The 16798-nt window shown below is 39.6% G+C and overlaps 1 protein-coding gene across 2 annotated transcripts; it reads left to right on the top strand.

Annotated features, from left to right (window-relative positions):
- The first annotated feature begins 365 nt into the window (after window positions 1-365).
- tspan14 (tetraspanin 14) lies at window positions 366-16654 on the top strand. 2 transcript variants are annotated; one of them, XM_010869861.3, is made up of 9 exons: window positions 366-869; window positions 1562-1650; window positions 4647-4697; window positions 5243-5389; window positions 6776-6946; window positions 7603-7728; window positions 7912-7962; window positions 11461-11574; window positions 11663-16654. In XM_010869861.3, the coding sequence occupies exons 2-9, from the start codon at window positions 1570-1572 to the stop codon at window positions 11729-11731; spliced, it is 810 nt and encodes a 269-aa protein (XP_010868163.1). In that variant the 5' UTR covers window positions 366-869; window positions 1562-1569; the 3' UTR covers window positions 11732-16654. The 2 variants fall into 2 exon arrangements, with proteins under 2 accessions (XP_010868163.1, XP_010868164.1); XM_010869862.4 differs by having other exon boundaries at window positions 366-882.
- Window positions 16655-16798: the final 144 nt, after the last annotated feature.

Here is a 16798-nt window from a genome sequence, read left to right as displayed (position 1 = left end):
CTTTCTTTTTTCCATCACTCTGGTACATGTTAATCTTTGTCTCATCTGTCCACAATACTTTTTAGTTCAGAAATCTTGGGGCTCTTTTAGGTGCTTCTTAGCTAACAGTAATCTTGCCTTTCTGTTCTTCAGGCTTATCAGTGGTTTGCATCTTGTAATGTACCCTCTGTAGTGCTGCTGGTATAGTCTTATCACCATAGAGAGTATTCTCAGGTCATCCACTACAGTGGTCTTCCTTGGTTAACCTGGTATTTTGACATAATTGAGTTCACCTGCCTAACGAAATACACCTGTGAAGCCAATTAAAAAAATACTTGTACTGCCTCAAAATGAAACCTTGTACAAGAGGTGCTGTCATTTCTAAACGGCTTATCCGAGATATATGACAATACCCTCAAATTAAAGTTGACAGTCTGCACTTCAACCCCATTGTATCCCTTAAAACTCAATGTGCTAGAGTACAGAACCAAAATAACAAAACATTTTGGTTCTGCACTCTAGCCTCCGCACCCGTGGGAGAGAAAGCTAAGCTCCGCCCCTGGTGCTCAATGTGTTTGTTCACAATGTTAAAAAACGCCCGGCCTGATTTTCCACTGAAAACCCGAATTTCCTTTTGTCGAGCATGCTCTGAAGGGTGTAACCGCGTAACTGTATTTTGTGTGGCCATGTTATTTAGTGTGACTTCGCATCGATCTAATACAACGCAAATATAAAACTACTCGGGGAAAATCATTTTATAAACAAATATTACATTTCGCGTCGCCGCCACTGCAGTCCATACGGAAAGTGGAGTAAAAAGTCGCAAGAGTTCAACTCTAGCCTTGACGAGTTGAGTCAAGGAAGCCGTAGAGCCGGAGCGAAACAAAGCGGTGAGTGTTAATGGTACGATAGTTGATAGTTTTCAACGAACAGTATGCATGTAACAAATTGACTTAATGTTGTTAAATGTTTTTCTGAAAATTGTGTATATTTTTGTAGATAAATGTATACAACTAACAAACATGTTGCTGGTTATTACGCCAGTATAAGTTAGCTAGCTAGCAGAAATGAACCTGACGAGTGACGTTAGCTAGAGTCCTTACGTCGTAAAGTATCCCTTGCTTTGTCAACAACAATGGCTAGCTAACATATTTAACATAATTAACCATCTACAGTAACTAGGTAATGTAACTAAATGTCTATCGTCATGTTCGCTAACGTTATCTAACTAACCTTGCCTAGCTAGTTGCGTACATTTGATAAGCTAACCAAATTGCTAAATAGTGTGACGTTCTCCAGGTAACGTTTGTCTAACGTCGTTAGTTAGCTAGCTACAGTTGGATCAAATATGGTCTGTTTTGTAAGTGACAATCTAGCTGTCTATCCGTGAGTGTTTCCGTTGAGTTGGCTGCCTGGAGGCTTCAGTAATGTTCTTAAACGTAGTAGGCATTCAATCTAACTGGGTAAACTGAATACATAACGTTACATAGCTGGGCGGGCTTGCTAGCTAACTGCTTAACTTTTCAAATTATGTGGTATATACTATGTAACTACGTGTAATTGTCTTCTGTCTCAATACAAGGAAAAACGATGCACTACTATCGTTACGAAAATGCAGAGGTCAGCTGCTGCTATAAGTACCTCATGTTCAGCTACAACATTATATTTTGGGTAAGTATAGTTAGCAGGAGCCCTCTAAATCATGATCAACTCAGACAATTGCTAGTATATGAGTCCCGTGGGTAATTTGCTAAACTATGAATGTACCTATGAAGTTGCCATATGAGGTAAATGTCATGTAATTGTCTATACTCGTGTTTCATCACAAAAGAAAAAAAAAACACAATATGGAACCTTGTTTGATTCTGTGTTATTAGTGAGATACAAGTTCAGAGGTTCACAGTGATGTTAATGTCAATTATGCTGCATGGGAATTGGTGGCAACAGAAGCTAAGATTTAATTTATAACTAAAATGTTGTCTAATTTAGCTTTTTCACATTTATTGAAAGCAGATACCCCTCAGTCAGGGCTTCCATTAAGACATTTTGTCTCCAGGCAATTTGTCTGGCAGCATTTTATTTTCCCTGACCTTTGAGAATTGTACTGGATACATGTCGCCTACAGTGCTATTAACACATTAAAATTCTATGACTTTTATGTAATTGTTTTAAAATGTTTGCCAAGATGTTCATCCGATAAAGTAGAAAGCCATGTTCTTATAACCAAACAGGTTGTACTGGTAAGCAAAACATTTCCCAATGCGTATGCTTTACTGCTAAATCAAAAATGCTTTAATGGAGAAATACACCTATAGTCTGACTGTTTTAAACCAGCATAATAGATAACAAAACAAAGCTATTTGTGTAGGCCAATGTAATTACTTTAGTCTTGAAATGCAGAGGCAGTCGTTTTGCCCATTTGAAAATTAACCCAACAATTGCCTCAGCCAGGCCCGGTGCCAGACCTGGCTTTTAGGTATTGGGATCTTTTTTTTTTTAGCGAGTTGGACATTATTGCAACTGGTGTTATGAAACACAGACTTCTCAAGAAATTCACTTGTTTGGCATATCCAGAGCATTTTGGGGTTGCGACTGATCTTGGCATGCACAAATTTCTATCAGCCTTCAATGGGCATTTCCCTGCTAACGCTTTCCTCCTGTAGACAGGATCTTGAGGCCATCTTTATTTGGTTTTTCCTTTTACTCTGGGCACACTGTAAATCGAGATTATTAAGGTAATATTTGACAGTTTTGCCCAGTTATGGTACACTTCTTTGAAGTCTGTTATGAAGACTCTGCGATCAATTTGGAAGTTTTGGAAACTTCACAATTCTATCCTGACAATTTGGCCTGCATCCAATAATTTTACCGGCTTCAATATTCAAAGTGTACTTGTTGCTATCCCATAAACACATTGCTTAAAGCTACTTATTAACCCTTTTCTGTAAATGTTTATCTACATTTATTTTTATATACAGCTCTGTAAAGAAACGACGCAAGTTGGAGAACTCTAATGCATGCAACATATTAAACATACTGTTACCTAGTCCTGCAGATGAGTTGCGGCAGTATAGATTGCATACCAATAACATTTTCTGCTCAAACTCAGTTTGACCAGTTTGCATGTGGCGACAGCGTTGTGCAGGAGTAATCATAGCTATTTTTTGCCCTTATCTTTCAAATAAAAGTGCAGTCAGTGTAAGATTGGCACAGATCTGTGGCCTCTATGGTGTAGGTGATCTGTGGCATGATTTAGTTTACTAAAGGTTTCCTCTCTTAGCCGTGAAAAGAATGACCTATTTCTGGGAAAAGTTTGCCAATAGCAAAGGCAAATCAATGTCAGGTGTCAAATAAAATTTGTTTTATTAATTTGAACTGGACTTTTGTCAACGTGCCCAATTTAGAGTGGAGAGCGCCAAGTGCTGTCCAAAATGTAATAAATGGTGTAACCCCCCCCCCCCTTCATGATTTCCAATCCAATTAATCTATTCTAATCTCATTCAATTTCATAAAGTTGTTTGTGAAGTTAAAAAATATGAGCAAAAGCAGGCTACATAATCCATTTGATGAAATTGTTTGAGGGTTTAGAGGACGAGTAAAGACAAACTAGAATGTGTGTAATTGCTGTATGATTCAGGACAAATTTATAGAACAGTGTTTCCTCAGGGAGGGTGCCACTCTGGATTCGTAGCCTCTGCCTTCCTTTATATGTAGGAAACACATTGATTCACTTAATGTTCCCCGTCCTGCTGGCTGACCTGGTGTTCCCTGCCCCAGTCTTTCCATGCAGAGCACTTTTTCTGTAACCGCTCCCTGTGATATATCTTAAGATGTTATATCGCAGCGTCTGTGTGTTTCTCAATTAACTGTAAATCGCTCTGGATTTAGAGCTTCTGCTAAATGACGTAAATGTAATAATTGCTTCAACAATTTGTTTTGCTTTAGCCTACATCTCTAATAATGCTGTACCAGCACCAAGAGTTAACAGTAAACCTTCAGAGCCCCTACTTCCTCTTTTAGAAAAGACACTAGGCTTCCTCTTCATCTGTTTCAACAGGATATTGAGAAACATGTTTTTTAAATACTAACTAAAAGCATTTCATTCCAACTGAGATTGCAATAAGTAGCTGATACTAGAGAATTATCAATTTGAAATGGAATGTAGGTGTAATACGTGAGGTGATGTTACTATGGATGTAGAGGACGTTACATTGTCAAATGAAAACAACACTCGTTCTGCCATGACCCTTTGACTGGAAGGTGATAAGGGAAATTGTTGGTATTCTTTAGAATCTTTCAGAAGGTTGACTAAAGTAGCCAGGCCTCCATTATGGGCTTGCTGGACTGACAGAGGCTATATTGTGCAAATATGATGTGTGTGCAACTGTTTAGCAAAATGGTGCTTGTGGGTGTTTAACAAGCAGTTCTTTTGATAGAGCAGGGTGTGTAGTCATGAGTCCTAGGATCCATTATAACCACTTCCGGTGTCTGACTATTTCTGTGAAGTCTTTGCTGAGTTCCCCCCAGTCATTTACAGTGTTATCAGTGTTTACATTTGTATACCTTATCCTTGGTTTGCTTAATAACCTTGTGACAATATTGAATATTAAGGTAAACTATTACTATTAAAATATTCAAAGACTAAAGGCTGTCTGCCTTTTTCTCAGCTGGCTGGAGCAGCATTCATTGCCATTGGTTTCTGGGCCTGGAGTGAGAAGGTGAGTGATCAACTTTCCCCTGGCTATGTGCATGAGTCACCATCATAGTCATCTGAATGCTACCCTGTGACTATTCTTTTGTGGTTAATGTGTTTGAATCAGAGTAGCTCAAACTGATATGCAGTGAATAATTGAACAGGATTGTCAGTTCTCCTTATAAGCTTTTGAGATGTTTACAATCATTAGTCGACAAATGTAATTTCCCCCCCATGATACACACCCCTTGTAGCTTAATTTCATAAGAGATTTCTGTAATTTTGGTTGCGTATGGTGTAACTGCTCTTTAGGACAGTTTGGGTTTTACAGTGTATACTGAACCTATAGACTTAATGTTACAAGATCACATTCCAAATTGATTCACAGATTATAAAATGTGAGAATTATTTCCTGTGATGACGGGATCTGGGTCTGCCTGCATGTTACAGTCCAGCTGTGTTCGAAATAAAAGGCCTGGATTTCATCCTTGTCTGAAAGAAGATTTCACTTGCCATATGCTATAGCCTAACACGGTCTCTTAGTTCACCTTACTGTTTTGTCTCCTGTAGGGGGTGCTGTTGGACCTGACCCAGGTGACACGGCAGCATGGCTTTGACCCTGTGTGGCTGGTGCTGGCTGTGGGAGCCATTACTTTCATTCTGGGCTTTGCCGGATGTGTAGGGGCACTCAGGGAGAACATTTGCCTCCTCAAATTTGTGAGTACCACACTGCCTCAACGTTCAGTTTTTCTGGCTTCCTCTCTGTCTTTCCCATGGTTCTCTCGTAGCACACAGATGGCATGCTGATGTGCATTTTATCTGCTATTACAAGCACCTATCTGTTTGCCCAGCTTGTGCTCCATGAGTCAGACATTCTCCTCTGTTGACACTTCAGGCTAATCGCACATGGCATGTCTGTCTTAATGGGTTTAACTCCAGGGTGGGAAGTTAAACAAGACCCACATGTTTAACTTAATTGAATGTACAGTAAATGGCATTAAAGCATAGTTTTGTATGTGTTCCTTGGGCCTGTTACTTTTGTTTTCTCATATGCTATGTTGTTTTTCTTTGTACATTGGTGGTTGCTGCATAAGGCTGTCCTTATGCTCAACTGTTGGGGCAGTAAAATAAATGTTGCTGGTTCTAATCCCCAACCTAACAATATGAAGAATCCTAAGCAAGTTAAACTTCATTTCCCCCAGGTTGTTGCTGTGAATAAGAATGTGTTCTTTGCATCCTTAAATGGGCTGTTGGGTGTGTCAGTTTCAATTGCATATGCAACTAAAAATGGATGAGTGATCTTATGAAAATAATAGTGTCGATTTCTACCCAACACAATCTGGCCAATAAATTCACAATTTTGCTAATGCCTCCCTTGTTGGATCATCAACTGATAAGTGCTCTCTGGCCGGTCTGCGCGCCATCCGTAAACGCTATGTCAGTGCAGCAATTGAACAGTACCTGCAACGCTACAAACAGAACGTAACTTAGATCTGTTATTGGTACAAAATAACAGCTACCGTTGGCTTCCTTTATCAAAGACCACACACTCCTCTTTTGCTGGAAGCACAGTGAAAGGGCCAGCATTGCTATTAATGGACCGATGCGATGAAAGAAATCTGAATTTTTCCAGACCTATGTTAATTTATTCTGATGTTACTGAATCATTGAAATGGTCTCCCAAATGTTATATGCCCCTCCTTAGTACTTTATTAATCCTTATATGACTGGGTATGTTGACAAAATGTAGGGCAGTCATTTCTCTTGTACAGTAAAGACCTGGGGAAAGGTTGCAGGGGAGATAAGTGTGTGGCTCACTCTCCATGTTTAAGTAACTCTCATTCCAGAAAATGTTGGAGACATCTCTCTTAAAACTCTAACATGACAATTTGCACTCCTGAATTTTTCAACGTGTTCCTAGCAAGAAGAAAAAATCCACCATTGCACACTGGTTAACCTGTTTAAACAATAATGAAAATACAATGATAATGTCTGGCTGCTACTTACATACTAACACAGGATGTCTTTTAAATCACCACATATCTCAAATAACATTCCACCTGTCTTAATTATTTTAAAGAATTTTGTTTTCCCCCTCTTCAGTTCTCAGGGATAATCGGATTCATCTTCTTCCTGGAATTGACAGCAGCTGTGCTGGCGTTCGTTTTCCAGGACAATGTCAGGGATTGGATCAATGAGTTCTTCCTGGCCAACATCAAGGCCTACAGAGAGGACATCGACCTACAGAACCTTATTGACTCCCTGCAAAAGCTGGTGAGGAGGGAAAGGGGAGGGACAAAATTGCCAGTGAGAATTTGAGTTCATAGGTGTCTTACTAATCAGCTACTCCTCCCTTTGATAACTAGTAACAGCTGTTTTGTCATTTCTGGATCTGTTACCTGATGTCCCTTGTCGCAAAGTGTTTTTCCCCCCTTCACTACTCAAGATTGTTCATACAATAGTGTTTGTGTGGTTGTGTTTTTGCTTGCAACAATACCCTGTTCTCTGGGGAGTAGGGCTTAATGATATAGGCAAAAGATTATAACGCCATCTATTCAAGTCTTTTCCATATGGAAGGTACATTTTTTAAAATATGGTACATTCTGTGGAAATTCAGCTTAATTTGGGGACTGAGCGTTTTTCCCCCTTTTCGCTACTTTTACATTTGGGCTTATAAACATTACATATTGTTTATGGATCATCATGAATCTGGCCTCCAAAATAACACTGACTGTATTCTCTGCTGTGGAAATATAAACAATGTATATAAAGATCATGAAATTGGTATGGTTTAAACATACGGGTATGGGCCAAGATCAGAGAGATTCAGATTCAAAGCCCTCAAAAGGTTTATTGTATGCTCAGAAGGGAAACACCTCTGGGGTTGGAGTTTCCCTCAAACCCAACCTCCACACTTTTGCCTGTCTTAGAACCACTGCTGCGGAGCCAAGGACCCTGATGACTGGGACTTAAATGTCTACTTTAACTGCACCGACAACAATCCCAGCCGAGAGAGGTGTGGGGTGCCCTTCTCCTGCTGCCTCAGTGACCCTGCAGTGAGTAATCTGCATGCATCTCTGCATCTTTGTTTCATTGTTCTTTCAGGATCCATCTCTCCTCTGAATAAGTTACTTTTGTCCTTGTTATAATCCTTAGATATATTTGTTTTCAAGTATGCCCCTTATTAATCCTTGACAATGACGTGACTAAAATGCCTTTTCTGTAACTCTGCCCCCCAGGACACAGTTTTGAACACCCAGTGTGGCTATGATGTCCGTAAAGTTGGGAAGGTATGACACTGTCTATTGAGCTCATTAAACAAGTTGACTGGGTTCTGAAATGTATGTACTTGATCAATATGATAAAAAATGACTACTGTGTGTAAAGTCACTGCCTCACAGTTACTTGCGTCATTGCAAGTCCAGCTTTTGGATCCTGCATGCAGGTTAGTATAGAGGTTTGGCCAGGTTGGGGGAGGTTTCTAATCGAATATGGTTGCCTTGCCTTGTGCTGGCTTTGGTGCCTGTGAGCTAAGTTGCGGTATAAGGCTGATAAGTGCGTTCCTCCCGGCACATAAGGATTCCAGTGTGGACTTCCTTGAGCTAGCAACTTGGTGAGGAACCGAATATCATTGGGTGTGTTTCAGAAGGCACAAGTGTATACATTGAGTCTGCTGGGACTTGAAGCAGTGCCTTAATCACAATTTGGTTGTAATGAAAGTGGGGACAAAAACGGGATGCCTTATCCCAGCAGTTTCCTTTTTAAATGTTGATCCTTTGGCAATTTATGACTGACAAACAAAATTACCATTGTGCAGCATTTGTTGATAACTGTTGATAAGTACCTTTATTAGTACCTAAAACAAAATGGTAATTTACTAACACATTCACATGGGTGTGCTTTTACACACATGCATATAAGTACTGTAAGCCAATGCTTATCTTGTTGAAACAAGCAGATTACAGACACTATAAATACTTGTATTCTAGAACATTCATATCATCCATGATGGTGTTAACAGACATGTATTTATATACATTCAAATGACAAATGTTGGTGCACATGCTCAGGAAAATTAGTCTTGCTAACCCACACTATCTCAGACACTACTGCCAATTCATTTGTGTTGATTTCTGAGACCATATGTGTCCATAGTATAATAAAACAAGCAATGTGTTAAGTCATTTGTTGATAGGGGGATCCCAAGCTTTGACCCGGTTTAAACACTGCCATGGACTTAGAACATCCATCTCTCCTTTTCAGTCTGTGAACTATCATCTGAAATACAATGAACTCAAAGCGCCTCCTAAATGGCACCGTGGTCAAGCTCACTGCATTGCAATTAAGTATTCAAATCATGTTTGCCAATCTGGTCTTACACTCGTTCTTCAGATCTCGGGCGGAATTGTCTGGTAGCTACTAGCTAGCGGCATTATTTGTGTACTGACGGTGAAACGGTTAAAATATTTGAAGCGAGAGCAATCTCCTAGACTGAAGGCTCTACCGTTTTCAGCTTCGTTTTCTATACTTTAGATGTTAGCTATGGTAATGCTGCTGCCTGTGTTTTAGTTTTGGGGATAATAAAACAGTGGGTTTCTTATTTTGCCTGTCAAACCATGGAAAAGGGCAAAATAGCATAATTCTTTCTCTAAGAATAAGGGCCCACAAATGGAAACTACATCAGCAAGATGACCACAAAGCCTAAACATTTCACTGACAAAACTTTTTAATGAAATGTTATAAAGTAATATTGCCTTCATTTCAATACTTCATTTCAACAATTCTGTCCCAAGTTTGTCTTATCAATGTAGGTAAATATTTGTATTATTCTATTCACATTCAGAAATAACCCTAATATCCAACAATGGAAACTCATTAATCAGTAGGTCTCTAGTGCAAATCTTCCCTTACAAAATCTCATACTGTTACCTGCTAAATAGAATTGTTTATGTACTGGAATGCATCAGAGCTTGACTTTCAATAAAAAAAAACTTTTAAAACCCAGTGGGGGAGGATAATAGGACTACATTGCTGCCCTGCAGTGTCCCTTACATAGGTAAGCACCAAGCTGTTGGACACTCCACTATCACTCATGAGCTAGTTGGACATCCCATTCCAAAACCATGGGCATTGATAGAGTTGCCACCCTCTTTGTATTTATAACCGTTGCCACTCTTCTTGGAAGGCTTTCCGCAAGAGTTTGGAGTGTCTCTGGGAATTTATGCCCATTCAGCCAAATGTACATTTGTGGCATCAAGCACTGATGTTGGAAGAGAAGGCCAGGCTTGCAATTACCATTCCAATTCATCCCAAAGGGCTCTGTGCAGGCCACTCGTTCATCCACACCAACCCCATCAAACCATGTCTTTAAGGACTGCAGAGACAATGTTTGCACTGCTCCAGAGTCCCGTGGCAGCGTGCGCTGCACCACTCCTGCTGTCGCTTGGCATTGCGCATGTTGATGTGAGGCTTGCGTACAGCTGCTCGGCCATGGAAACACATTTCCTGGAGCTCCCGCTGAACTGTTGCGCTGTTGTTGTTTCCAGAGGAAATTTGGAACATTGTGGGGAGTGATGAAACAGGTGATTTTTTTCTTTCCAAGCTTCAGCACTCTGCGACCTTCTGTAAATTTATGCGTCTCCTGGACGCTTCCACATCACAATTATAGCATTTACAGTTGACCGGGGCAGATCTAGTAGGGGCAGAAATTAAATGAACTGACTAATGGCAGAGATGGCATCCTATGACAGTGCCACAATTAAAGTCACTGAGTTCTACAGTACAACCCATTGTACAGCCAATGTTTGTCTATAGAGATTTTATGGCTATGTTTCTGGATTACATGCACCTGTGAGCAGTGGGTGTGGCTGAAACACCTAAACTCCGCTATTAGTACGGGTGTCCACATTTTCGCTGTTTCCTCAGGAACAGTAAGAAGTGTATGTTTTGGAGAATGCGACATAGCCCTTGTGCTATACTTAATTTTTTCTTATGTAAGTGCACACATCTGGAAAAGGAAAATGAATCCGTGCCTCTGCAACATGACAAACTGTCTGGAGTACTTCTGTTGAGGAGAGAGAATGCTTAACGCAGTCTATTCCCAGTATGTCACAAGGTCTTTGTGTTGCACAATCAGTGCTAAGTAATGACTTGCTCCCTGTTGTCTGCTATTACACTCAACTAATGGACATGCTGAGAGAGACCCCCCCCCCCCACCCGCCCCCACAAATAAATAAATAAAATGTGTACATTGTTACACTATGTAACATAGCATGATTGCTTGCTTTCAGATAATTCCCTTATTTTTGCAGACACATTCGTTAATTATAGTGATCCTCTAATCACTGTGAATGTATGCAAAGGAAAGACCATGTAAGCTTGTTATCCGGCTAGTTGTTTCAATCTACTGAAAAGATCAGGCCTGTTACCGGCTAAAGTGTTTGGACGATGCATTCCATGTGACATGAACTAGTCGGTAGACAAGACTGTGGGCTAGCTAATGTTAATTAGGAGCACATCTTCATAGCCAACAACTAGCTAGATATCTATTTTTGTACGTATATAACCGTTACTAATAGAACATGGAGCATACTGCATCATGAAAAATAATGCGATGTAGTCATTTGAGTTGTCACTGAAAATGCATGCCCATTTATTGCAAGGCATTTCAAAGTATATTTGCATTTTAAATTGAGTTCTTAGTCAAAGCTTTGTACTCCATGGAAGGTAATCTGAGGCAATCGGTGTATCTGAAGGTTTGGGATAGAAATTCTAATTTCCTGTTGCAGGGAGACTGGAGCAACTTTATTTACGTCAAGGGCTGCATCCCAGCCTTGGAGGAGTGGCTGCCTCGGAATATCTACATAGTGGCTGGAGTGTTCATTGTAATATCTCTACTTCAGGTAAATATATGTACATAAACTAGAGAATACATGTTTATGTTGAGTCATATATTGTAAGCTAATACTGTGAATTCATCCCTCTTATTAGATGGTGGGCATCTTCTTGGCTCGGACACTTATTGGTGATATTGAAAAGGTCAAGTTTAACTACTATTGAGGAGTGTGTATTGCGTAGGAGATGGTACAGAGAGAAAGTTCCCACCAACTTTTCCTTCAGTTTGATCTCCCTTTTCTGAGGTCTTCTGGGAAGGGAAAAGAGAAGAAGACAAGAATACTTCTACCACATCCAAGGCTTGTTATCTTCGAACTCTTCTTTCAGTCTCTGGAGAACGATACCGCTGCCTAGTCTGCACAGTGGACATGAAGCTGCCTTATTCAACTAGAGACTCTGATGTGCCTTTTACAGATTATTGCAGTCTGACTTTAAGGAATCTCTTAAATTAGCCCCTGGGTTTCCCTTTAACTATGTTTTTGTACGTAGATACTTCGTGTTTTTTTGCCTCAAACACTGAACGATTTTCGTTTTCCTCAGCACAGCTTCTTAACCAATAAATCCAGGCAGAATCCTGGGTGTATACATCATACCTCAACAGTGATCCCAAAACAATAATGAAGGTGTTGCATCTTATTGAATGGGCTGTTCTGTGCAGCCTTCCATTAATCCGCTGTTGTAAAGTAAGATAGGGCTAACAGTCTACCGTTTCATTGCAGCTGTAATAACTAGGATGAGATTTAATTCTAGATCTCAAACTGAACCAACAGATCCCTGCACTGTGTTGTAACAGACTGGAACCGTCATTGTGTTTTACAGCTCAGTGAAACGTAAAAAATTTAGTTTGATGTTTAAACCACTAGAATCTGGAAAGTCTCCAGCCAATGAAGCGCATGTGCATAGCTGAACCGTAAACATATGGGTTTGTCTTGTCTCACGTAACTTAAAAGTTCATTCCACAATGTGTTGTGCATCATATGTTACTGAGCATATGTTGAGTATTGATCATTTGGATGCATACAACTTGCATTAAGGGAAACAGAACTGTGGATGGTGTCTGTAGGTTATTTAAATATTTTGTTAGAAGATCCCCTGAATGAATTAAGTTGTAAGCTAATTCCCTTAGAGTAGCTAAGTTTGATTATTTTGTTGTGATGACAACAGAAAAGGAAGTTTTGCCAGGTGCAGGTAGGGGAGACAGCCAGAGCCGAGTTTCAAACCCCCCCAACAGATAGCTAGAGCAGCAAGGGCATTTCGAGGTACAGGTGAGTTCTGATCATATCCCTTCAAGCTGGTGTCTGTGATGTGGTCACCTCACTAGAACCATCTTTATTTGTCGTTATGGTGAATGTGCAAATTTTGCTTTTATCATCTTGATGATGACCTATTTTCTTCACACAAACCCACCCACCACTACAGCCGTTGTTCTCCATGAAAGTGTTATCGGATGTGGCTGCTCAATGATCGTTACAGGAGAATGGATACAATTAGGATTGTATGGGATGGGAAGTCTAAACGCCTAACACACCAGCAGTGTCTGTTTTCTCCATCTAGCCTACACATTTCAACATACCTGGCCCCCAACCAAGTGACCTCTCACTGTAGAATGAGCACATACATCCTGTAACATTGCTCAAAGAGGGGTTTGTCGGCTGTTAAGTGCAAGTGTCTACTTACATTGAGCTTTCTTGAACTCGATCCTAATGAAAGATACCCTGCTTATCTTTGTTATGGGTATTCAGCTGATGAATGCTTTTGTTATTATGGGTATACAGCTTATGAATGCTAGAGTTGAGCTACATATCATACATGATCAAATAAGCAAATACATGCAATTACCTAGTTTCCATCCGCAGTTTTTATGCAAGTAATAACAAAACAGAGGTGTGATGGAAAAGGGACATTTCTGTAAAATATGATTATTATCAAAAGGTTTTTAATTAACATGGTGAGGTTTTTTGATGTATAAAATTATAAAAATGCCTCTGGGTATGCCTTTCATGCACAACTATGTATAGAATAGCTATCTTAATCATGCAGTGATTGTTTTTAGGTTCTCCACCATTTAACAGGGAAGGTCCTATCTTCATTGGGTGCTGAAAGTGCACAGGGATGAGCTTGATGCTTATTTACTTTAATTATCTTGAGTCTCATCAGGACATGCATCACTGCCTTTTGACAAGTACAAATATTCATGCTCTTATCTTTAATAGTCTCATAAAGCCTAGTGCAGTCCACCCACATCATATTTGTATACTTGTGGCTTGTCTGCACTTCATAACACACAATTTGTGAACAGTAGAAGTGAAAATGCAATGAAATTACTCAGACGTTAGGATTTTAATTTGGTACATGAAAACACGCAAAAGGAGCTTATGACATGATGTACTGCATTTTAGCTGCAAAAAGTGAGCTTGGTGGAAACCCCACTGGTGGGTAAATAAGCGTATTTGTCTGCAGATTTTCAGATACTGGCATGAGTATGCAAGCCTTCAACTTCATATTTGAATGTCATGTAGTTTGACTTCCATTTTGTGTGTTGTATTTGTGTTACTGATTTGTGATCATTTTTAACAAAAGGGACTTACATATGTAGATCTGTTTTAATTACATTTTGTAAATGTGAATTTTCTTACTTCTGGGTAGGTTTTTATATGCAATAAAGTATGTATGTCCATTTGTTAAAATTCTGTGTTATTGGTGATCACAGATGACAATGTAATTTAGTAATGCTTGCTTCACAAGGTGGTCCTTTTGGTATTTTGTTTGTGTAGTTTCTCTGATGTAGTATAATGTAGTGTAATAAAAATTCCCTTTTATTTGCTAAGTAAATTTACATATATTCAGAATTGTACTTGTTACACAGTAGCGGAAGCTGTGTTGTCTGTGTATCTACCCTAGAAAGTGAAAAGGACCATCCATGGGCATATTGAAATGTTTTAATTTAATGGGACTGAAAGATTCATGCCAAATGTAATGTCTTATGTTTTTGCCAAAATGATCGCAAACTGAAAGCTTTCAGACATTTTGTGAACATATTAAGATATAGCTAGCAATCTATATACCAACTCATTTGATTTCTTAATGTGGTACTGTGTGCGCAACCATAGCATAAAAGTGCCTGTTAATGCCTGTCAATGCATGTGTTGTGAAAAACTGTCAAATGTTGCTCTGTACACTTATATTTTGTAAGAAATATAGCTGCAAGCAGCAATATGCGGGTTCCAGCCTTTGCAGCATAAAACAGGAAAGCTTGAAAAAAACTACATACATAACACAGGACCGTGTGGCAAGACAGGGGCAAAAGTATCAAATGTGGCAGCTTTCAACAGGCTGTTGCTAGGCAGCCATGCAACGGACGTATCCCATCATGACATTTGTGGAAATCTGCATGTATACACGGTTTGGTTGTCTCGAAGCAGAACGAGTTCAAATCTATTCTGTTCAAATCTAGAAGATTAATAACAAGCTGTTGCTAGGCAATAATGCAATGGATCCATCCCATGACGTGTGTGGAAATTGTTCCCATTATCTAAAGGTGCACATGTTTTAGAGAGATTTCACCTAACAACAACAACAGATATAACCATCCAAAATCGGGAAGAATAACATAATGCCACTAACAGGCCAAATGATTTGGCACATGGCCTGACATCTTCAGGAAGGGGATGGTTGGGTGTGTGTGACTTTGCATGGCAGTAGGAAATTGTTTTCATGATGTTGGTGTATCAGAAGCCACAAAAGATAAAAATGATAGTATTTGATAGGCCTGCCTATTGTTGCTTCACAAATGATCTAGAGGACAGTATAAAGTACACGCATACAAACCTACAAGTGAGTTTGACCAACGGTTCATGAGAAGTTTTAAGGTTTTTCACAAATTTCTAAATGATGGCAACTTATGGATCCTTGAGGCAAAATTGTTCTTGAGCAACTGGACCTCCCAATTGCTCATGAAGAAGTTTCAACATTCCGGGTGTTATACGGTGATGGGGCAGAATTTCGAAATGTGTCAGTGTTTGACAAGCTGTTGCTAGGCAACCGTGCCACAGATCCATCCTACAGTTTTATATATGGAAATTGTTCCCATTATCTAAATGTGTACAACGTTTGGTGAGTTTTCACCAGAGCAATAGTTATGGGTTCAAAATCTGGAATAATAGTAAAAATATAAACCAGCACAAATACAATAGCTTTCCTGCAGCTTCGCCGCCGCAACCCCAAATATATTTTGTTGCTGAACAAAGGGATACAACGACTACCGCTTTTTGAGGTGTACGGAGGATTCCGTTAATGAATAGTATTTAGCAGCTTTACAATACAAATTAGTTATAAAAAAGAGTAATGACACAGGGAAATATAACAAATATTGGGCTACTGTCGATTTGGCTCTTAAATCAAACTTTTGCTGCCATAATTACAATGTATAATGTATGACAATGATATTCCCAAATCACCTTTGACAAGGATAGCCTTGATCATGTGGTGTTGAAGTGGTCTACAATTTTGCCTGTTAAGTATCATTGGACACATTGACTGTTCGTTGACTGATTCATGTATTACAGGTAAAAATGACTTAATTTCAATTTTCTGAAGAACTGAAATGTGATACCATAATTTAGTAACATCTCTGTGTTTACACAGCCATCTGACCAGCTCCCTTTGCTGCCATCGTGATGGCCCCCTGCAACCATCCCTAAAATATGTATTATAATCTAATCCTTTTCTATACTTCATGTGTCAATGTTACATTGTACTTATAGTGTATGCCATTTGTATGTAATTTGTAATGTGTTTCTTTTTCATTTTCTGTATAAGGTAAGGCAAGTCATTGCTATGTTGTGGAATTAATGCTGGGGAATTGCTCCACCCACCTGGTGAAGCAGCTGTGAGAGAACCACAGTGAGGACTGGCTACAATGTCTGTCTAGATACCTGGTAGAGTGTTTAGACCAGCTGTCCAAGCCCTGACAGAGAAGTGTCCTCACAGCTTGATTCTGCCACCACCACGCTTCATGGTGGGGATGCTGTTCTTAGGATGATGTGCAAAAAAACAATAAAACTCACAACACATCTCAGTTTGCCAGAAGGTATGTGGAAGCCTCTCTTTTGTGAAGTGTACTGCTGTTTTTGCTACATGCAGTGTCTCTCAGTTCAGCTGTGGAAGACTGTAACTCCTTATGAGTTGTCATAGTCCTCTTGGTGGCCTCCCTGTGCCCTTTTCATCCGGCCA

Source organism: Esox lucius, chromosome 6 (assembly GCF_011004845.1).
Source record: "Esox lucius isolate fEsoLuc1 chromosome 6, fEsoLuc1.pri, whole genome shotgun sequence".
NCBI classification, from domain to species: Eukaryota; Metazoa; Chordata; class Actinopteri; order Esociformes; family Esocidae; genus Esox; species Esox lucius.
Note: the sequence above shows the minus strand (reverse complement) of the source record. Positions and strands in the feature narration are given on the sequence as shown.

Bases quoted from the DNA above. Each gene is read 5' to 3' on its own strand.
- tspan14 (XM_010869861.3), top strand. From the start codon at position 1,570: ATGCACTACTATCGTTACGAAAATGCAGAGGTCAGCTGCTGCTATAAG. The intron at 4,698-5,242 runs GTGAGTGATCAA...TGTCTCCTGTAG, and splicing joins TCTGGGCCTGGAGTGAGAAG to GGGGTGCTGTTGGACCTGAC. The intron at 6,947-7,602 runs GTGAGGAGGGAA...TGCCTGTCTTAG, and splicing joins TTGACTCCCTGCAAAAGCTG to AACCACTGCTGCGGAGCCAA.